Below are 23,499 nucleotides of genomic sequence, written 5' to 3'. Positions count from 1 at the left end.
GTAGTCTAGTTGATCCCTTCCTATGACTATCATGCCTATAAGAACCTAAGGTATGGCTGTCTGTAGTATTTTGCAAGAGACTGAGGTCACTTAACCTGCAGTCATGCTTCTTATCTTTGTGTTGTAGACTTTTTGTTTTATCATCAGTAGCAGTTATACTTCCTACAGTGAAAAATTCTGAACAGAAATAAAATTAAAAAAAATTTTCCTTCACCCAGGAAGTTTCATGGGAAAAGAGCCTTTAGTCTGAGTTGAGAAAAGAGGTGAGGGGTTAAGTGCACAAAACTCAGTAGTGATTTAGTGTCATTTCCAGCCACAGCATCTGGGCCGCTTTCTAGCAGCGTGTTCATTACAATGGCATCATTACAACAAACAGTTTAGATACTGCTCGAGTTGCTGTCCCAGCAGCAGCAGCAGCAAGTAGCACTGCACTGTATTTTAACTGCTTTTCTCTTGTAGGAAAAGGAAGAACTGATTGAAGAGTGGCAACCAGAGCCGCTTGTTCCTCCTGTCTCAAAAGACCATCCTGCTCTCAACTACAACATTGTTTCAGGGTAAATTGGTTTTGCTAGTCAAGGGCTGGTGTTTGGTTTCCTGAAAGTAAATTCAGCAAAGTATATGTTGGTTTATATAGTATTTCCTTTTTAACTGAAATAAGACGTTCAAAAATTTTTGGAGATCGGAAATGCTCTTTAATAGTCTCCAGTTTGGGTTTCAGAGTTTGTCTCTTTAAAACAACATATCTATTTTTCAAAGTAATACAGACATATAATATTTCAGATGGTGAGACAGTGAAATGAAAAACAGCATTCCTCCTTTTTCCCACCGGTTTGTTTCCGATTTTATATCTGTTGTAAATCTTTATAACTAGATAGTAATGGTATGCTTGCACCACTGTTTCTTGATTGATTAGTATAGACAGTCCCTGTTGACTCTCACAGTATGAATTATGAAACTTCAACTCACTTAAGCTAGTCCCTCCTGGCTTCCAGTGTTTTATCTGTTTTTATTTTTAGTTCTTCTATTTCAGTAGAGAGAAAATACTAGACACATAGTTCCCACCATCAAGAAGTAATAGGTATTAACATTTTGCTGTTTACTTCAAATCTGTTTTTTAAAAGAAATAGAGCATTAGAAATATAGTTGATCCTAGAACAGTATGGCAAGGCTGCTGACCCTCCATGCAGTCAAAAACCTACATCTAGATTATAGTCAGCCCTCCAGATACATGGTTTTAATATATCCCTCCAGATACATGGTTTTACTGCTATTTACAATCTTGAAGTTGGTGGATGTTCCTTTGCTTATATTTATGCTTTTACAACAATATGCCTGTTGCCGTGAAAGTTTTCAGTATTCGTTTAAAAAATATGATGCAGCATGTTCTCCTGAGAGAGCTTCCCAGGTGGCTTAGTGGTAAAGAATCTGCCTGCCAGTGCAGCTGATGCAGGACATGTGGGTTCAGTCTCTGGCTCAGGAAGATCCCCTGGAGAAGGAAATGGCAACCTACTCCAATATTCTTGCCTGGGAAATCCCGTGGACAGAGGAGCATGGAGGGCTACAGTCCATTAAGTCGCAAAGAATCAGACACCACTGAGCAACATTTTCCTGAGACTGTCCTTCTACTTCTGGTCTGACATGAGAGAGGCTTGTATTCTTCACTTTGGTGAATTTCTTTGGTCTCATGAAAGTTTTACTTGTTCTTAAATCAGACTTACCAATCATTAATGTTACGATCATAAAATCCTTCCTACCTCAGATGTCTAATTTGCCTGCTTTCTGTATGACAGTACTTGTCCTAACATAATTGGTTGAATAATCCATTTTTTACCTACTGATTGGAAATTTCCTTACTTTCATGTGTCGTGTTCATCACTCATTCTTGTCCACCTCCTTTGTCATATCCTTTTCCAGGGGATCTTTCTGACCCAGGGATTGAACCTGGGTCTCCTGCATTGCAAGTAGATTCGTTACCATCTGAGCTACCAGGGAAGCCTCGATCTGTTAAGTTCCCTTATATAAGATCTCTTTCTGGCTTTATTTCTGTTCTTTTGGTGTATTTGTTCTCCCTGTGCCAGAACCTCGTTTATGTTGTTCAGTCGCTAAGTCATATCCAACTCTTTGCAACCCCATGGACTACAGAACACCAGGTTTCCCTGTACTTCACTGTCTCCCTAAGTTTGCTTAAATTCATGTCCGTTGAGTCAGTGATGCTGTCTAACCACCGCATCCTCTGCTGCCCCCTTCTCCTTTTACCTTCAGTCTCTCCGAGCATCAGGATCTTTTCCAGTGAGTTGGCTTTTCGAATCAGGTGGCAAAGTATTGGAGCTTTAGCTTCAACATAAGTCCTTCCAATGAATATTCAGGGTTGACTGAATCCTTTAGGATTGACTGCTTTGATCTCTTTGCAGTCCAAGAGACTCTTAAGAGTCTTACCCAGCACCACAATTCAAAAGCATCAATTCTGGGAAGCTCAGCTTTCTTTATGGTCCAACTCCGGATCCATACACAACTACTGGAAAAACCATAGCTTCGACTATACGGACCTTTGTTGGCAAAGTGATGTCTCTGCTTTTTATATACTGTCTAAGTTTCTCATAGATTTTCTTTCAGCGAGCAAGCATCTTTCAACTTCATAGCTGCAGACACTGTCCGCAGCCCAGGAAAACAAAATTTGTCAGTGCTTCCACTTTTTACCCTTTTGTTTGCCATGAAGTGATGGGACCAGATTCCATGATCTTAGTTTTTGAATGTTGAGTTTCAAGCCGTCTTTTTCGTTCTCCTCTTTCACCCTCATCAAGAGGCTCTTTAGTTGCTCTTTGCTTTCTGCCATTAGAGTGATATCATCTGCATATTTGAAGTTGTTGGTATTTCTCCCAGCAATCTTGATTTCTGCTTGTGATTCAACCAGCCTGGCATTTTGCATAATTATTCCACATATAAGTTAAATAGGCAGGGTGACAATATACAGTCTTGTTGTACTCCTCTCCCAGTTTTGAACCAATCCATTATTCCATGTCTGGTTCTAATTGTTGCTTCTTGACCTTCATACAGGTTTCTCAGGAGACAGGTGCGGTGGTCTGGTCTGTTTAAGAATTTTCCACAGTCTGTTGTGACCTACACAGTCAAAGGCTTTAGCATAGTCAATAAAGCAGAAGTAGATTTTTTTTTTTCCTAGAACTCTCTTGCTTTCTCTGTGATCCAACAGATAATGGTAATGTGATCTCTGTTTCCTTTGCCTTTTCTAAATCCAGCTTATGTATCTAGGTTCATGTACTGCTGAAGCCTGGCTAAAGGATTTTGAACGTAACCATGCTAGCATGTGAAATGAACTCAGTGGTAGGGTAGTTTGAACATTCTTTGGTATTGCCCTTTTTGGGGATTGGAATGAAAACAGACCTTTTCCCATCTTGTGGCCACTGCTGAGTTTTCCAAATTTGCTGACATATGAGTGCAACACTTTAACAGCATGATCTTTTAGGATTTGAAATAGTTCAGCTGGAATTCCATCACTTCCACTAACTTTGTAGCAGTGCTTCCTAAGGCCCTCTTGACTACACTCCAGGATGTCTAGTTCTAGGTGAGTGATCACACCATTGTGGTTATCTCGGTCAAGACCTTTTTGTGTAGTTCTTTTGTATATTCTTGCTACCTCTTCTTAATCTCTTCTGCTAATGTTAGGTCCTTAGTGTTTCTGTCCTTTTTCCTGCCCATCTTTTCATGTAATGTTTCCTTGTTATCTTCGGTTTCCTTGAAGAGATCTCTGGTCTTTCCCATTCTGCTGTTTTCCTCTGTTGCTTTGTGTTGTTCATTTAAGAAGCCCTTATCTCTCCCTGCTGTTTTCTGGAACTCTGCATTCAGTTGGGCATGTCTTTTCCTTTCTCCCTTGCCTTTTGCTAATCTTTCATTAGCTATTTGTGAAGCCTCCTCAGACAACCACTTTGCCATCTTGCATTTCTTTTTCTGCAGACGGTAAAGCGTCTACCTGCAATGTGGGAGACCCAGGTTCGATTCCTGGGTCGGAAAGATCCCCTGGAGGAGGAAATGGCAATCCACTCCAGCACTCTTGCCTGGAAAATCCCACGGACGGAGGAACCTGATAGGCTACAGTCCATGGGGTTGCAAAGAGTCGGACATGACTGAGCAGCTTCACTCACTCACTCACTCCTATTCAGTTCACTTCAGTGCAGTTCAGTTGCTCAGTTGTGTCTGACTGTTTGTGACCCCATGAATTGCAGCACGCCAGTCCTCCCTGTCTATCACCAACTCCCGGAGTTCACCCAAACTCATGTCCATTGAGTTGGTGATGCCATCCAGCCATCTCATCCTCTGTTGTCCCCTTCTCCTCCTGTCCCCAATCCCTCCCAGCATCAGTCTTTTCCAGTGAGTCAACTCTTCACATGAAGTGGCCAAAGTACTGGAGTTTCAGCTTTAGCATCATTCCTTCCAAAGAACACCCAGGACTGATCTCCTTTAGAATGGACAGGTTGGATCTCCTTGCAGTCCATGGGACTCTCAAGAGTCTTCTCCAACACCACAGTTCAAAAGCATCACTTCTTCGGCATTCAGCTTTCTTCACAGTCCAACTCTCACATCCATACATGACCACTGGAAAAACCATAGCCTTGACTAGACAGACCTTTGTTGGCAAAGTAATGTCTCTGCTTTTGAATATGCTATCTAGGTTGGTCACAACTTTCCTTCCAAGGAGTAAGCGTCTTTTAATTTCATGGCTGCAGTCACCATCTGCAGCCTCCTGTACAGTGTTACAAACCTCCGTCCACAGTGTTATTTGTTTTTCTTATGCCAGAACTTCATTTATACCACTAGGTTAATAATAGGTCTTGGCTAGCTATCTTCTTCAGAATTGCCTAGGCTGTTTTTTGACTCTTCACTAATAGTTTAGGTTTAGCTGATCAGATTTGACCAGAAAATGAATTTGAACTTTTGGCTAGTAATGCATTGAATTTGTGGATTAATTTGGAGAGAACTGGCATATTGCTAATACTGAATCTCATCACCATATACCTTATGTATAACTTGTATATTTAGGTCTTTCATGTTTCTGAGAAAAGTTGGATAACGTTTTTCATAAAGATTTTGCTTAACTTTTCTTACTTTTTGTTTTGAAACATGATAGATTCACATGAAGTCATAAGAAATAATACAGATAGATTCCATATACCCTTCATCATGTCCCCCAGTGGTAACATCTTGCTTAACTATAGTACAGTATCATAGCCAGGAGATTGACATTGCGTATCTTTTAATAGCTTTATCTCCAGATACCAGAGAGTTTTCATTTCTGTCATGAAGAGCATCATTTTCTTCTTGTTTCTGTGTTATCGCACTGGCTAGGATACTTTCTATGCAGTGTTGAATAGGAGTGGTAAGAAAGACTTCTGTGTCCTGTTCCTGACAGCTTTTAAGGGATAACCTGTATGGTGTTACAGGCCTTCCTTTCTCATCCTAATTTGCTAAGGGAACTTTTTGTTAGTTTCAAAATCAGAGTATTAAATTTTATTGAATCTGTTGAGATGACTGTGACTCTTCTCTGCCAATCCATAACTGTTTTAAATTGTACTGATTGATTTTTTACATTAATTAAGCACAGACATAAAATTTCTTGAGAAAATTGCAAGCAACCATGCCACTCATCGTCACTCAGATTCTGACTTGGTAGACTTGTAGAAAGATGGAGATTTACCCTCTGGAAAGGCTAAATATAAATGAAAAGTCCAAAGGATGTGTTAGGGAACGGGTGCCCTTCTGAAAACAGAAGGTAAGTAAAATGTTTATAATGAAGAGTAGGGGTGCTGATTCCATTTCCTCCATCTCAGCTCTTAGAGAAAGTTGGCAACCAGATTTATACCTCATATATACCAAAGGAATTCTCTTTGGTGAAATTTGAAGTCAAGAGAATAAAAACAGAAAATTTTGAGCTTAGTGTTTCCACAGATGAACTCATGTCTGATTATTATAGAGTGAAGCCCACTGTGAATCAAGAAGCCAGGCCTATTTACATAGTGCTTCCAATTAGTTTCCTTGTGGCTCATATGGTAAAGGATCTGCCTGTAATGAGAGAGACTTGGGTTCAGTCCCTGGGTCAGGAAGAGCCCTTGGAGAATGGCTACCCACTCCAGTATTCTTGCCTGGAGAATTCCATGGACTGAGGTGCCTGGCAGTCTACAGTCATGGGATTGCAAGGAGTCGGTCATGACTGAGCAACTAACACTTTCACTTTTTTTCTTTCTGGTTAGCATTTCAGTGTCTTATTCTTAAAAATGGGTAGACAACCTTAAATTATGGTCCATTGATTTTCAACAAAGTGCCAAGACAATTCAGTAGGGAAAGACTCGCCTGTTTTAACGAATGGTGATGGCACAACTGGATAGAAATATATAAAAGAATGATGACAGACCTCAAACTCACAACATGTGTAAAAATTAGCTCAAAATTAATCACAGGCCTGAATTTAAGAGCAAAAATTATAAATGCTTGGTAGAAAGAAAACAAAAGAGTAATTCTTTGTAATCTTGGGTTGGGCAAAGATTTTTAGATATGACACACAAAGCACAAGCAGCCAAAGGAAAAATAGATAAACTGCAATTCGTTAAAATTAAAAACATCTGTGCTTCAGAGTCTGCTGTCAGAGAAATAATACAAAACCCTGCAAAATGGGAGAAAATATTTTCAAGCCATGTATTTGTTAAGGGGCTAGTATCCAAAATAATAATATATTAGAAAACTCTTACAACTTAGTGATAAACCCTATTTAAGCATGACTATTTGGTTAATTTTTATTAATTGTTGGCTTGTTCTTTTTTTTTTTTTGCTAATATTTGGTACTTTTAGTATCAGTAGTAGAAAACGGCTTTAGTCTTTTCTTTTCCCTTACTATGCTGGCCCAGGTTTGGTATCAGAAATTTAGTAGTTTTGTAATTTTCTTGGCAATAATATGTATTTGTTGTTTGTTCTGTTGAGCATAGACTTTTAATCATGAATTTAATGTCTTCAGTGAGTTTGTAAAGCCGTTTCTATTTCCTTTATGAGTAAGTTTTGGTTATTGTCATTTAGTAATTGTTCATTTCTTCTTGTGTTTTCAAATGCTTTTGCATGAAGTAGTTCATAGAATTTCTCAAACAGTTATATGTAAAAATATATGTATATAATATATAAAATATATATGTGTGTGTGTGTTAGTCACTTAGCTGTGTCCAACTCTTTGTTATCCTATGGACTGTAGCTTGCCAGGCTCCTCTGTCCATGGGATTCTCCAGGCAAGAATGCTGGAGTGGATTGCCATTTCCTTCTCCAGGGGATCTTCCTGACCCAGGGATCAAATCCAGGTCTCCTGCATTGCAGGCAGATTGTTTATCATCTGAGCTATAGGGAAGTCCTCCTCATATGTAAAATAATATATATGCTCTCTCTCTATATATATATGTATACACACACAACTTTATATACAGATGTGTAGAACAACACATCTGTGGGGTTTGTGTCTGCATTGCAGTCATTTGTGTCTCCTTTCTCACTCAAATTTGCTAAAGGTTTGTCCTCTGGTTTAGTTCAGTCTCTGTTTTATTTTCTTCATCTTGGGCCTTTCTTGCAGACACAGATATTGACCTCTTCAACACTGTTCTCATCAGCACTCGTGTAGACAGCATTCTCATTTGCTTTTTTCTTTGTTTCCTTTATCCCTAGCACCTGCATCTGTTCTCCGCCAGTAATGTATCTCGCTGTAATGCTTGTGTTTTACTTCTTTCCTTATTCTATGTCATTAAAAACATGTATTTTATTATTTTTAGCATGTATAGATTCTTGAAACTAATCTTAATGTTTTATTAATGTGTGTTTTTAATTTTGTGCTCTAGATTCCATTCTGATTTTTTTTTAACAAGTTTTTTACTCAACACAATTTTTCGACAAATGTTTGAGTTCCTGCTCTGTTCAAGGAATATGCTGAGCATGTACAGTAAATCAAAATCTTAGTTCTCTTAGGCCAGGCAGACCAAAATTGAAGTAAATATAGTGTTAGCTGGTGTTGAGTGGTATAGAGAAATATGAGGCAGCACAGAGAGTGGAATTGCTAAGTGTACTTCTCACCATTTCTTCTGACTGCTACATATGATTCTGTTGTATATGGCCACCATGTTTTACTTAGCTATTTGCCTTGTGATATATAGCACAGCTGCCTCTACTCCCCAGTGCTGCAAACAGCGTGGTTATTAAACCTGATTGATATCCTGTTGACCTGTTTGAGTCTCTCTAGGGGTTGTGGGCCCAGCAGGAGAATCATGATGTAGGAAAGTCCCAGAGGGAAATGAGACAGGTGTATCAGCTCAGTTCAGTCACTCAGTCATGTCTGACTCTTTGCGACCCCATGAATCGCAGCACGCCAGGCCTCCCTGTCCATCACCAACTCCTGGAGTTCACTCAAACCCACGTCCATCGAGTTGGTGATGCCATCCAGCTATCTCATCCTCTGTCGTCCCCTTCTCCTCCTGCCTCCAATCCCTCCCATCATTAGAGTCTTTTCCAATGAGTCAACTCTTCGCATTAGGTGGCCAAAGTATTGGAGTTTCAGCTTCAGCATCATTGCTTCCAAAGAACACCCAAGACTGATCTCCTTTAGAATGGACTGGTTGGATCTCCTTGCAGTCCAAGGGACTCTCAAGAGTCTTCTCCAACACCACAGTTCAAAAGCATCAATTCTTCAGTGCTCAGCTTTCTTCACAGTCCAACTCTCACATCCATACATGACCACTGGAAAAACCGTAGCCTTGACTAGACGAACCTTTGTTGGCAAAGTAATGTCTCTGCTTTTTAGTATGCTGTCTAGGTTGGTCATAACTTTCCTTCCAAGGAGTAAGCATCTTTTAATTTCATGACAGCAGTCACCATCTGCAGTGATTTTGGAGCCCCCCAAAATAAAGTTTGACACTGTTTCCCCCTGTTTCCCCATCTATTTCCCATGAAGTGATGGGACCAGATGCCATGATCTTCATTTTCTAAATGTTGAGCTTTAAGCCAACTTTTTCAGTCTCCTCTTTCACTTTCATCAAGAGACTTTTAGTTCCTCTTCACTTTCTGCCGTAAGGGTGGTGTCATCTGCATATCTGAGGTTATTGATATTTCTCCCAGCAACCTTGATTCCAGCTTGTGCTTCTTCCAGCCCAGCGTTTCTCATGATGTACTCTGTATATAAGTTAAATAAGCAGGTTGACAATATACAGCCTTGATGTACTCCTTTTCTTATTTGGAACCAGTCTATTGTTCCATGTCCAGTTCTAACTGTTGCTTTGGTACCCAATTCGTGGACAACATTGTTTTATTTTGCATTTCTCTGATTATTTGAGCCACTAAGTATATTTTTATCTACTTATTAGCTGTTGGGGCTTTTCCCTTCTGTGAATGCCTACTAGTATCTTCTACTTCTTTTTCTACCTAATTCCCAGCCTACCTTTCAATTATCAGGAATCCCCAATATTGTGTAGATTTTAATTCTTGGTTAGTTACTGTGTAGTGATTTATTACAATGATTCTAAGAAACTTTTTTTTCTTTCTATTTTAAGATCTCTAAAATGGATATAAATCTTACAGCTGCTGAGAGTCATTCTTACCTGGGGGCAGTTGGGGTGGTATCATTTCTTAGCACTGATGAACTTGATCATGGCTATACTCACTGCCAACACCTCAGTTGAGTTACGTGGCCATAAGTTGTATAAGACAGCTGATGGAAGGAGAAATGCTCACATTCCTCCAGACGGATGAACAGAGGCTGTTGGGACTACGGCTTTGAGCATTCCTTTGTCAAATTCCTGCTGTGTTTGGATAATAAGAGCTTACTTTCTAGAAACACGTGATTCAATTGAGGAAAGATTAAATTAGAAGTTTAGTCCAATAGGAATGTTCCAGCACGAAATTTAGGAATGGGTGATACTGACTTGTCAGGTAATCTCAGAGATGATAGTGGAGCATCCCCCTAAGCACTACCAGGATACTCCCGTTAGCGCAGAGTGTGAATACCTGTGAAATCCATGATGTAGCGGGGAGCAGTCATTCAGAACTGCTGACTAAAAGTTAGGAATGTCTTAACTGATTTATCTTGTTTATATTTTTCCATACATAGGTGCGAAAGTAGAATGACAAAAATCTGTGTCAGGAATGCCTTTTCATTAAATATAACCTGAAACACATATAATAATAAAACTGTCATTACATTTTAATTGGCCATGTCTTTCTTCCTTAGTGGTAGATAAAATACAGTCGATGCCATCTTGGATTCATGAAATAAAACAAATTTCTATCACCCATCTCTTAGTTTTGTCTGTGGTATCTTCACTGAACCAAAATTCTTAGTTTTGACTTGGTCATATCCATCCATTTTAGCCTCATGGTTTGTGTTTGGAGACTTGCTCTAGAAATCATTTCCTCTTCCAAGGTCACAAAGACTTTCTAAATTTTCTTCTGTTATCTTTTTCAGAGTACTCTTTAGGCTTTTAAAATGCCTGGAATTCACCTTTGTATATGGTTATTCAATTATATTTTTTCCCATTTAGAACAAAATATGTATAACTTAGTGGTGGGTGCAGCTGCTGCTGTTTGCAGATATTTATATATGGGCATATCTCATTTTATTGTGCTTTGCTTTGTTGTCCTCGTGTGTGTGTGTATGTGTGTGTGTGTACGCGGTCAGTCATGTCCAACTCTTTGTGACCCCATGGACTATAGCCTACCAGGCTCCTCTGTCCATGGAATTTTCCAGGGAAGAATATTGGAGCAGGTTGCTGTTTCCTACTCCACGGGATCTTCCCAACCCAGGGATCAAACCCACATCTCATGTGTCTCCTGCACTGGCAGGCGGATTCTTTACCACTCTACCACCTGGGAATTCCATTGCACTCCCATAGATACTGCATTTTTTACAGATTAAAAGTTTGTGGCAATGGGTGTTCTTTGGAAGGAATGATGCTAAAGCTGAAACTCCAGTACTTCGGCCACTTCATGTGAAGAGTTGACTCATTGGAAAAGACTCTAATGATGGGAGGGATTGAGGGCAGGAGGAGAAGGGGACGACTGAGGATGAGATGGCTGGATGGCATCACTGACTCGATGGATGTGGGTTTGAATGGACTCCAGGAGTTGGTGATGGACAGGGAGGCCTGGCGTGCTGCAATTCATGGGGTCGCAAAGAGTCGGACACGGCTGAGTAACTGAACTGAACTGAACTGTGTTGTCAGATGATGGTTGTCATTTGTTACCAATAAAGTATCTTTTAAAAATTAGAAAATAATTTTTTTTTGTTTTATTAAGATATACTTGACATATAGCACTATGTAAGTTTTAGGTGTACAGCATAATGATTTGACTTACATAGATCATGAATTGATTACCACATTAAGTTTAGTGAACATACATCATCTCATACAGATTCAAAATTAAATAGCAATTTTTTTTTTCCTTCTGAGGAAAACAAGTTTTAGTCTCAACAATATTCATATATAATTTAACATCAGTGTTAACGTTATTTGTCATGTTGTACGTGCATTACAGGCAGATCCTTTATGATCTGAGCCACCAGGGAGCTCGTTACATCCCCAGTACTTAATTACCTTATACCTGGGAGTTTGTACCTTTTGATCACCTTAATCCAATACCCCCTCTCCCTAACCTGCCCCTGGTAACCACAAATCTGATCTCTTTTCCTATGAGTTTGTTTCTTTTTGAAGTATGATTGACGTAAAACACTATGTTAGTTCCTGGTATACAACATGGTGATTTTTTTTTTATACATCTCAGAATGATCACAATGATGAATTGAATTACCATTTATCACCATACAAAGATACTACAATAATCATTAACTATATTTCCCCACTGTACATTTCATATCCGTGACTAATTTATTTTATAATTGAAAATTTGTACCTTTGTACCTTCCTCACCCATTTTTTCTCATTCCCCCACCCTCCCTTCCCTCTGGCTGTGACTCTGCTTCTCTGTCACTGCTTCTGTTTTGTTTGTTCATTTGTTTTGTTTTTCAGATTCCACATGTAAGTGAAATCATACATATTTGTCTTTCCCTGACTTACTCCACTCAGCATCATAATACCCTGTAGATCTATTCATGTTCTCACAAGTGACAAGATTTTGTTCTCTTTTTTTGGCTAAGTAATACTCCTTTGTGTGTGTGTGTGTGCACACACACGCACATGCATACATACACATATATTACATCTTCTTTATCCAAACTGATGGGCACTCAGATTGCTTTTGAATCTGAGCTACTGTAAATAATGCTGAAATGAACATGAGTGTGGACAGTATTTGCTAATGAGTGCATTTGTTTTCTTTAGATAAATACCCAGGGTTAGAATTGCTATATTGTATGATAGCTCCATTTTTAATTTTTGAAGTGATTCCATGCTGTCTTCCATAGTGGCTGCACCAATTTACATTCCCACAAATAGTGCATTCCTATTTCTTCACATCCTTGCCAACATTTGTTGTCTTTTTGATGATAATTATTCTGACAGGTGTGAGGTGGTATTTCATCATTGTTTTGTATTTTCCTGATGATTAGTGATGTTGAGTATCTTTGTGCCTGTTAGCCATCTGTATGTTTTCTTTGGAAAAATATCTATTTAGATCCCTTGCTCATCCTTGTCTTGTTCCTAATCTTAGAGGAAATGCTTTCAGTTTTTCACAATTGAGTATATTAGCTGTGGGCTTGCTCTGTGTGAACTTTATTATGTTGAGGTATGTTCCCTCTGTACTCACTTTGTTGAGAGTTTTTATCATAAATGGATGTTAAATTTTATCAAAACTTTGTCTCCTTGTTGAGATGGTCATGATTTTTATTCTTTAGTTTGTTAATATGATAGATCATGTTGATAGATTTTTGGATATTGAATCATCCTTGCATCCTTGGGATACATTTCCCTTGATCATGGTGTATGATCCTTTTAATGTACTGTTTAATTCAGCTTGCTGATATTTTGTTGAGGATTTTTGCATCTGTCTTCATCAATGATACTGGTCTGTAACGTCCTTTTTGTGTGAAATTTCTGCGATTTTTGTGTGTGTGACATTTTATTCCTTCTACTAACTTCAGAGTTTGCTTGTTCTTTTTCTGGCTCCTTTAAGTGTAAGGTTGTCGTTTATTTGAGGGATTTTTTTGTTTCTTGAGATAGTCAGTCTTGTATTGCTTTAAACTTGCAACAGCATACTTCCATCTGGTCACCAGAGCTACAGCTTCTGAGTATGCCCTGTGTGTGAGTCTGTTTCAGTGGACTGACTCCTATGGATACTTACTTGGTAGCCGTGGCTGGTCCTTGGTCTGGTTGGTTACCGCAGAAGTTGTGCAGAATTTGTTGGCCCCTGATGGGCATGTTCAGATCCTGCACAGCTAGCTACATGGCTAGTGGAGTACCAGGCCTGGTGCCAACCTACTGGTGGGTGGGCCCAGGTTACGAAGTAGCGGACTGAAGACCAGGAGCCCCAGAGCTAGTGTTTACCTAGTGTTGGTGGGCAGGTTTAGTCTTGGGGTTCCTGCAGCTCATGGGGTCCTATGACAGCCTGCCTGCTAATAGGTGGAACTGTGTTTCTGCCCATCTGGTCCCTTGGCCTGGCATTTCCCAGTACTAGTGCTGACTGGCTGGTAGACAGAGCTCAGTTTCAGTGCTAATAAGCTAGAGTGAGAATTCCAGAATGGCACTTGTCAGCACCAGTGTTGCCATATATGATGGTCTCCCAAAAATGACTGCTGCCAGTATCTCTGTCTCCACATTAAGTCCCATCCTCCTGCCTCTCTGGGAGGCTCTCTTAAGGTCAGTGAGTGGGTCCTTTCATGTTACTGATTCTGCCCTCCGTTCTGGAATGTTTGAGATTATTGTGTGCAGCCCTTGTCTACATGGATATTTTGGTTTTTCATGTTTTTGTGGGTGCCAGCTCCACCACCTCAGGAAATTTTATGAAACTTCAGTTCTGTGAAACTAAAGAAGTCCTAGGAATTGGGAAAACAAGTGACATAGTGGATTTAGAATCATAGTGGATGATTTGAAAGAGAAAAAGCCCTTGAAGCCATAGAGAAGAAAGAGGATGGTTATGAGCACTGTTTGTAATGACAAGTTGAGCCATAGCTTCTCGCCCCACTTTATAGATGAAGAAACGGAGGCTCATGGAGGCCAGGTAACACCCCTGAGCTTCTGAAGCCGTCAGTAGCCACAGTGCAGGCAGAGTCTGTCTGACTGGCTCTACAGCTGTTCTTTGCACTGAGTCTTGTATGAGTTCATCTGCTTTTGTTAATTTGCTTCTAGTAGTCATTCCTTTCCTTCCCTGGTTTCCCAGCATTTTTTCATTATTTTTCTCATAGAAAACCAGTTCTGTTAGAATATACTTGTGATAGTGGTGTTCCCTCATCTTTCCTGGCCGCAGTACGGGTTACAGAACAGCCCAGTGACTGAGCAGTGAGTTTGTGAAACACAGTCAGTTCCGTGCCACTGTCCTCTCCCTGGCCCTGTGTGGTACGTTTCTATTCCATTCTATTCTTTATTCTTATTATTTTCTTCAGGTGAAGTAGGCTGGCTGTGATCCAGTAATCACACCCTTCAATAGCTCATGTCCCATAGGTTGGCCCACATTTTTAAAGCATGACTTGTAGCTCGAGTACTTTTCAGCAGAGGACAACAGGTTGTCTGAGTAAGAGCCCATCTCCTGTTCAGCTGAACTCAGATTCATGCTCTGTGCAACCAGGCACTCTTATTTTACCCCTTTGTGGAGGGGTGGGAATTCGTTTGAAATAGCATTTCAGCATTAACTTTAGAAACGGGGGCCATAGCTCACTTATTCTTGTGGTGGCTTCCTGTAGATAACACATACTTTTAAACTCTTGTCTGTAAGATTGTGACTCGCTCTGCCTCTTCATGCCTTTGATCTTAATGTTTCTATATTTTCCTGAGGTACTTTATTTAGCAACTTAAGTGAGTTTCAAAACCAAGCAACTGTTTGCCATTCATCTATCCAAAATCTTGAAATTCTAGCTCACCTTATTTTAATTTAAGTAATATAGAGGGGCCTATTAAGAGTAGAATTAATAACCAAGTATCTGATTTTTTGATATACCATTTTCTGATTTTACTTTTTAAGAATAAAAAGAGAGATAGGAGTATGCAAATAGGAGTACGCAGACAGAGTAGAATGACAACAGTTGTGTGTCCTCTCCCCTTCGCTCTCTGAGACAGTATAATAATGTGTGTCCTGCAACACAAATGACTGAAGTATACCACTCTTGTCTCTTTCCCCAGCCCTCCAAGCCATAACATTGTGGTGAATGGAAAAGAATGTATAAACTTTGCTTCATTCAATTTTCTTGGATTGTTGGATAACCCTAGGCTCAAGGTAGGTAGCACATATGCTGAAGTGGACAGATAACATGACTGACTTAAGCAACTGGGCATAAAATAAGAGACAAATGCAGATTATCTGAAAGGGCTATGTAAATGTTTATCATTATTCTTTCTTGACAGAGCTGTAACCTAGTTTTCAACAAGGGAAGGCAGGAGTGTCCTGATGGGGTTTAGTGTTAGGTGATAGCCAGAGAACTATATGAACCAAACCTGGCAATAGCTGGAGGGGTGTCCAGGAAACTGCTTCATCTCCTTTTGGGATTGTGGGCCAGTAAACATTTTTTGAGGAAAGTTGTTCAGTCGCCCAGTTATGTCTGACTCTATGCAACCCTTTGGACTGTAGCACGCCAGGCCTCCCTGCCCCTCACCATCTCCCGAAGTTTGTACAAGTTCATGTCCATGAACTTTGAGGTAAAACTTATGCCCAAAATGCCAAAAGTGCGACTGCATTGAGTTAACCAGGTTTTCAGACAGTAAAGCATCTGCCTACAATACAGGAGACCTGGGTTCGATCCCTGGGTTGGGAAGATCCCCTGGAGAAGGAAATGGCAACCCACTGTGGTACGCTTGCCTGGAAAATCCTATGGACTGAGGAGCCTGGTAGGCTGCAGTCCATGGGGTCGCAAAGAGTCAGACACAACTGAGTGACTAACAACGAGGTTTTAATGGTCAAGCTAATACAACTTTTCCATGTTCTTAGTCATATGCCTTAATCTTTCCATCCCTCCTTTCTTTATATCCTGTCAGAATTGTCTTAGTTCTTATAAAGGAGGAAAAACCAGGCAACTGGAGAGCTATGTGAGCTATGTGGGTGAAAAAAAAATTTCATATTTGAATTCTTAAGGATGAATTATTACAATATATATATTTTTTTTCCACAAAGGCAGCAGCTTTGGCATCTCTAAAGAAGTATGGTGTGGGAACTTGTGGACCTAGAGGATTTTATGGCACATTTGGTATGTTTTCTGTCATATTTTTTAGACTGCTGCTTTCAACAATTAAGATCCAATCTGATTTCAAAACTCCTTGGAAAAGGTATCCTTAATTAGTTGTGGTAATAAGCAGGTGAACTTTCTAGAAGATTTTGTGTTTGAGACCATTGGTGGCAGACATGTTGATCTTAGGCTGACTGTCCCTTGTGTTGAAGGGCCATGGGTACCTAAGGCGCACTATCTCGATAGGATGAAGACTGAGCTCTTCTTGCATTTGCCCCAAGAGACAGTGGTGTGAGGAGACTGTCTGCCGTGCATGACATTTGTAACAGGAAGCATCTGGTTTGAATGGCTCTGCTCTTTATAGTTGTGTAGGAACCCAAATCTTCCCTGTATTGTTGCTGTTGGCCTAATAAGGGCACCTTCCTTGTCTGCGTGGCTGTAGCCAAATGATGAGTATGGGGGAGCAGGAGTGCAGGGCTGCTGTACCCGTTTGGGTGGGCAGGTGGTATTACTCATCATTCTGCCCACATTCCTTTGGTGAAAACATAACCCGGATCATGCCTCCAGCAGAGGGACTGGGAAGTTGCCCTAGCTGGGCAGCCACCACATGCCAGGAGCAAGGTGAGAACAGATTGGGGGTATGGAGGGCAGTGATCAACTGTATAGCCCTTTTCTTTCTGGAATGAAGATGAAGGATCATTGATTTCCTTATGTGTGGATGACCTGGGGATGGATTAACTACATGTTAGGATGAGTATGATTTCAAACACAGTGAACTCCCTAAATCAGAGTCATCAAAGAAGACCTTGGAATTTTATGGTGGTTTTTGTTAAATGTATATTGTTCTTTGCTTCTGAAAATTTCAGAAATGTTGTTATATAATTGTTCAAGTGAGTATACTACTGGAAACAACATTCTGGTTTGTGAAATGTCAGAGGCTGGGGAAAGAGGCCAGGGAAGGAAGTCTCTTCTGTCTTCTCTGCCCATTTTCATTCCTTGGTCTGTGCTTTTTGTTTCACTTCTGCAGTTAAGATGTTTTTATTTAAGGGAGCACCTTTCTTTATCCCTTAGCTAGTTTAGTGGTTGAATTATTTGTATTGGAAACAGATGATGCGAGTTGGTGTCCAAGAATCCTGCAGCTGAACAGGATCTTTAAAATCTTGTATTCCTGCATCCAAGCTATTCAGAAGAGAACTAGAAAGCTCAGAGAGGTTAAGTGATTTCCTCATGGTCACACTGCTAATTAACTTCAACCCTAAAACTAGAAAACAAGTTTCTTGATTTGCAGTCAGAATGGGAAGATCAAAGACTTTAAAGAGCTTAGATCAGAGCCTCCCTCTTTCTTCTAGCCTAATGCAAACATGAGTTGTTTGCCTGCTTTTTATTGGTAGGGTATTATTTCCTTGATAAGAATTAGAAAACTAGAAAAGGCACTTCTTGTTTTTACAGGTTTATTTGTTGTAATGTGATCAACAAGCCTTTCTTTCCATGATCTGCTTGCTGGGGTAAAGAATTTGCTTTCTTAAAAGCCTCTCTTTCCAGCAGATTTTATTTGCCTGTGTGGCCTTGACTCTTGCTCGAGAGTTATCTGAGAAGACCAATAAGAGATTTATTGTAAAATTTAGTGAAAAAAAAGTTTCAAATCTTTAAGACCAGTTTTCCTAGAACTGTGGAAATATGTTATAATCGCCTAATTTTTCATTTGAATCACCTGAAATATGCATAATATGATGCTGTGTGCTTCCAGATTTGTGTGTATGTGTGTGGGGAGTCTTTAATGATTTTTAGATTAATTTTTAAATTGCAATATAGTTGACAAAAAATATTGTTAGTTTCAAGTATATAGTGATTTGACATTTGCATACATTATGAAATGATCACCATGACAAGTCTAGCAACCATCTGTTCCTAAAGTTATTACAATATTATTGGCCATATACCCTATGCTGTGTATTACATCCCCATTGCTTATTTATTTTATAATGGGATGTTTGTACCTCTTAATCTGTACCTAATTCTCCCCACTCCTCATCCCCTTTCCCTTTGGCAGCCACATATTTCTTCTCTATGAGTCTGTTTTCATTGTGGTTTGTTTGCTTGTTTTTTTGAGTCCACATATAAGTGAGATCATACGGTGTTTGTCTTTCTCTATCTGACTTATTTCACTTTTCATAAAACCCTAAATTAATTTTCTTGATTGAATAATTCAGTCCATGATATAAATCTCAAAAAGTTTTAAAAAGATAGTGAAGTCTTCTCCCTACTCTCATTCTGCCTCCCAGAAAAGACAGCTACTGTCAGTAGTTTGTTAATTCTTCCAGAGACTTTTTTTCAGTGTATGCAAACCACTTTCATACTTTTTCACCCCAGTTTTACAAAAGTGATAGCATACATATATACATAGTATGCTGTTCAAGTTTGTTTTAAATTTAATCTCTCATATGTCTGAATGTACTAAACACATAGTTGTGTTATCAGCTCTTTTGTGAACTACTTTATTTGTCACTGTGTCTTTCTTGGGCTTCCCAGGTGGCAGGCACAGTGGTAAAGAATCTGCCTGCCAGTGCAGGAAATGCAGGAGACGTGGGTTCGATCCTGGGTCAGGAAGATCCCATGGAGTAGGAAATGGCAACCCATTCCAGTGTTCTTGCCTGGAAAATCTCATGGACAGAGGAGCCTGCTGGGCTACAGTCCATGGAGTCTCAAAGAGCTGGACATGACTAAATAACAGCACACATCCACTCACACGTATCATTCTTATCCTATTGTAGTTCAAGCTTCAAACAGACTGTGTTATCTGGACAAAGATTGAAGATTAATTTGCCGTGGTTTTGTAATAAGACACCAAACCTACAGCCTGGAGTAACGTGTAATGTTTTCTGAGTATATTGTCCTTCCTGTTAACTTGCTTTGTTCCTTTTTAGCAGTTATCCATGCTTGCTTATCATCTTTTTTCCTTCCTTTATATGTATATTGCATGTATTTTTACTTTTTGTTTTTTCAATAGGATATTTTCTGTGTTTTTCCTTATTCTGGGACCGATCACTTAAATTATTGTAGTTGTATTACATTACCTTGAAATTTCAGTGTAGGTAAGTTCAGGGAAGCTACCTGAGATCTGCTAAGGCTATATTCTAAATCTCTAAAATACCTTCTACAGTTAAATTATTCTGAATATTTAGGGTACATTAACCCTTTGCACCAAGCATTAAAGCAGAAGTGAAGACCCCTTTCCTTTCATTTTAGTAGCTTGTGCGTTTGTGAGACTAGGGTCTCTTTCCCTGGCCCAGCAAAAGGTTGTTTTTAATTTTGTCTTCTTCCTGGAAGGATCATTGAGGCATCTATTGAAAATGTTGCCTGTTTTAGCTCTTTTCTCAACATTTCAAGTAATGAATGAAAATCACATATTGGAAAAGCAAATGTCCTTATTAAAACATTTTCCGCTTATTGTTTGATAGTAAAATTAGGTGATACTAGATGATTAACACAGAAAAAAGAAAATTGAGAATTGAATTAAAATTCTTCTAGTTTCTTAGGCTAAATGTTTACCTAGCTCCTAAAGGCCCAGCAAATTGTCTTATATAGTAAAGGACCATGTGAATCAGAGATTTTTCCACCTTCTCATCTTATTGTTTTAATGTGTATTTTAGAATCAATCAAATGGTGTTATCAAGTTGTGGAGCCTTCCTTTTCTCTGAGGCTAATGCGGTCCCAGTGCCTTTGATAATTGCTCTTGTTGAACCTTTTTATTTTGTTTGTAATGCATTCAGATCTCATTTATTTGTTTATTCCTCAGGCCTGGGGTCTGCCTTACGTATATAATACATACTTGGCTCTATGGTCTTAAACTAAATCAAAAGACAGTTACTGGCAGGGTTTCATTGTGAGAGATAGTGACATTTAATTGTGTTTTAGAGCCAGTAGTAAAGAACTGTTCATTTGTTTATTTTAAAGATATTTTTTCTCTGTTGTAGCATCTTGACTGCATGTTTTAGTATGAAAAGCATTTGGTCATAAAATTCCTAGATCTGCCACTTCCTTCTACCAGTCATGGGATTGTAGTCTTCTCAGTGTAGGCAAGGAATGATCTTTGTGCAACTTAGAACATTTTGGTAAGAATCACATAAGATACTGTTTGTGAAAAAATACTGCATGCGAAAGCATTCTGGAAAACATTCAGCACTGTTTTTGTGTTCTAATGAGTATATATGTGATATTTGTACTTTTAAGAAAAATTATTCAAGTCTCAGATATTTTAAAAAGTATGTAATATAAAAATATGGAGATAAAAGAGAAAACATAGTAGGTTGTTTTTAAACTGTTTTAAAGTTGGCAATTTTATGGTTTTTCCTCTGAACAACAAACTAGAACTTGGCCATAAAACCTCCTTTTATTCTGATAAATAGGAAATTGAACCAAGTGGCTTTAATATAAGATAGCCCTTATATTTGGATATCCAGGATTTAGATAGCTTCATTAGAAGATAACATATCTGATATTTCCTTTTAAAAGAAGAAAGCATTTTCTTTTATTCTACAAATATTAATTTAGTTGAACAAACACACAGTATACTGCTTTTTCCATGCCAGGCGTTATTCTGAGTGTTTATGAGCATTAACTCTTGTGGTTCTCCTAACAGTCCTTTCAGGTAGGTACAGCTGTTGCCATTTGACAGAGGAAGGACCTGAGAGGGACGGAACAGTTTTAGGCCTGTCTGGGGTTCACAGCAGGCAGTGAGGGAGCCCAGATCTGAGCCCCTGTGATGACCACATGGCCAGGCTCTGTGCTTGGTGTGGGGCATCTTACCCTAGCCTTGCCTCCCATCTGTTACATTCTGGTGAGGGAGCAAGTGCCAGAAAGAGCAGCAAGTGCTGAGAGGACACGGAGGCCTTCTGGTCACCTCCTGCCATAGCCTCTTGCCTGCCATATTGTTTCCTAGCAGTGAATTAAAGAATGCCCCATGCAAATCTATGAATCTAATTGTTGAAATGGATCATACACACAGAAGATAGACATCCAGAGTCAAAGAACATGCCCTGGCAGATTTTTCTGTTTGCTGGCTCCCTCACCCTTTTGTTGAAAATTTCTTCATTGTAGAGTAATATCATACATAAAAAGAAGTTACACAGCTATCCTTGTTCACCTGTCACAAAACCTGCTTTGCAAGGCTGACATCAGCTAAAGCCCAGTGTTTTTAATTAGGAGGAGAAAAGGCCTGTCTTATTTAAGCTTCTGGGACTAGACAAGAACCAGTAAATCACTGACTTATTGTAGAAAGATTCTTCTTACTACTTCATGGTAATGACATAAAAATGGTTATGAGTATGTGTGATGAGAGTATTAACATAATTTTTTTATCAACTGAGTTACTAACTCTAAACCCTTAAAGCAGAGCCAAGATGTGTTTGTTTTATTTATTTTTATTTGTTTTATTGCTAATCAGTGAAGAGAATCATTTAGATCTACAGAATGATTTTAAATCCCTTTTTGTGGCTGGCAGAGAGTTTGTCTGTATCCACAGCATCTTTTTTCTTTTTGAAATGGAGATAATGAATGAAAGCATTTCACTGTGACTTGGGTAGCACTTCTGCTAGCTAAATTGTTGAGATTTGCCATAGATAATTCCCGGTTTAGAGGTAGCATTGTAATTTGAAGGAGGCCTCCTACGTGGGACCTGCCCTCTCATCTGATCAGAAATGAGAGGCAGTGGAGTGGTGGGGGTCTTTGTGTAGGGAAGGTGCTCAGAGGACACTAACAAAGAGGAGAAGGAAGGCACACCCGAGACATGCTTGTGCTCAGCCGCATGGAGGAAGCTAGGTGTCTGGTGCTTTTCTGCTTTCCTTGTTCTTGTCAGGTTTTTGCCTGAAACCTTTCCATGGCAACATACCTCATAGAATGGCGGGCAAGCAGGAGCAAAATCAAGTCTGTAGACTTGGTGGTGTTGCTATCACAGGTTTGATGCTTGAAAAGCTAAGCACTCCTTTGGTACCATTTCGATCAACCAAGATGCATTTTCTAGACCTTGTTATTGTGAAATCTCATGTTTATTTAATATTGATCTAATTAAAGTATCAGTTATAAAAACTATTTGATTAGTAATGGAAATCAAGTGATATTTCATGTATTTTCTATGTAATAGTCTATATGGGAGTGCTTCCCTGATAGCTCAGTTGGTAAAGAATCCACTTGCAATGCAGGAGACCCCGGTTCGATTCATGCGTCAGAAAGATCTGCTGGAGGAGGGATAGGCTACCCTCTCCAGTATTCTTGGGCTTCTCCTTGTGGCTCAGCTGGTAAAGAATCTGCCTGCAGTGCAGGAGACCTGGGTTCTATCTGTGGGTTGGAAAGATCTCCTGGAGAAGGGAAAGGCTACCCACTCCAGTATTCTGGCCTGAAGAATGCCATGGACTGTATAATATAGTCCATGGGGTTGCAGAGAGTTGCCCACTACTGAGTGACTTTCACTTTCAGGCTATATTGGTATACTTTTAAACTTATAAATGGGCAGAAGCACACTAGATTGTTTTTAAATCATTGCTTGATTAGAATGGGGTAAATAGTTCATTTTCACAATTCTGTATCATCCTTTAAGAAGTCTGTGAATGAAATAGACTTTGATTTATTTTATTTTTCAGATGTTGCTGCTGAATTTTCTAATTCCTCACTGTACCTCTCTTGCCATCAAATTGGGATTTAGTTTGGATCCTCTGTGTTGTCTCATATCTCACTCAGTGGTCTCCCCTGTAGGCTCAGAGTTCTCCATTGAGAACTGCCAGATGCCTCTCTTAGCTGTCTCACTTTGTCAGGTGGCTGCTGCTGCTGCTGCTAAGTCGCTTCAGTTGTGTCCGACTCTGTGCGACCCCATAGACGACAGCCCACCAGCCTTCCCCGTCCCTGGTATTCTCCAGGCAAGAACGCTGGAGTAGGTTGCCATTTCCTTCTCCAATGCATAAAAGTGAAAAGTGAAAGTGAAGTCGCTCAGTTGTGTCCGACTCTTCGCGACCTCTACCAGGCTCCTGCATCCATGGGATTTTCCAGGCAAGAGTACTGGAGTGGGGCGCCATTGCCTTCTCCGTTGTCAAGTGGCAGGAGCCCTGATTTCTCCCTGACCCAGTGCTTATCAGAGTATCTTTATGTGACACTTACTAAAT

At 39.6% G+C, this 23,499-nt stretch overlaps 1 protein-coding gene across 2 annotated transcripts in view; it reads left to right on the top strand.

The window, feature by feature from the left end:
* The window catches only part of SPTLC1 (serine palmitoyltransferase long chain base subunit 1), a 65,306-nt gene that overhangs the window by 5,529 nt on the left and 36,278 nt on the right, over positions 1–23,499 (top strand). Inside the window, exons 3-5 of one of the 2 annotated variants that reach the window (XM_004004066.5) lie at positions 460–554; positions 15,312–15,405; positions 16,297–16,369. In XM_004004066.5, coding sequence (XP_004004115.1) covers positions 460–554; positions 15,312–15,405; positions 16,297–16,369 — 262 coding nt within the window. Of the gene's footprint in view, positions 1–459; positions 555–15,311; positions 15,410–16,296; positions 16,370–23,499 lie in introns of both variants that reach the window. The other variant, XM_060410820.1, reaches the window with a different exon arrangement.

The sequence above is a fragment of the Ovis aries genome, chromosome 2 (assembly GCF_016772045.2).
Source record: "Ovis aries strain OAR_USU_Benz2616 breed Rambouillet chromosome 2, ARS-UI_Ramb_v3.0, whole genome shotgun sequence".
Lineage (NCBI taxonomy): Eukaryota > Metazoa > Chordata > Mammalia > Artiodactyla > Bovidae > Ovis > Ovis aries.
The sequence above is the reverse complement of the archived record's forward strand: the minus strand, read 5'-3'. Positions and strand labels throughout refer to the sequence as shown.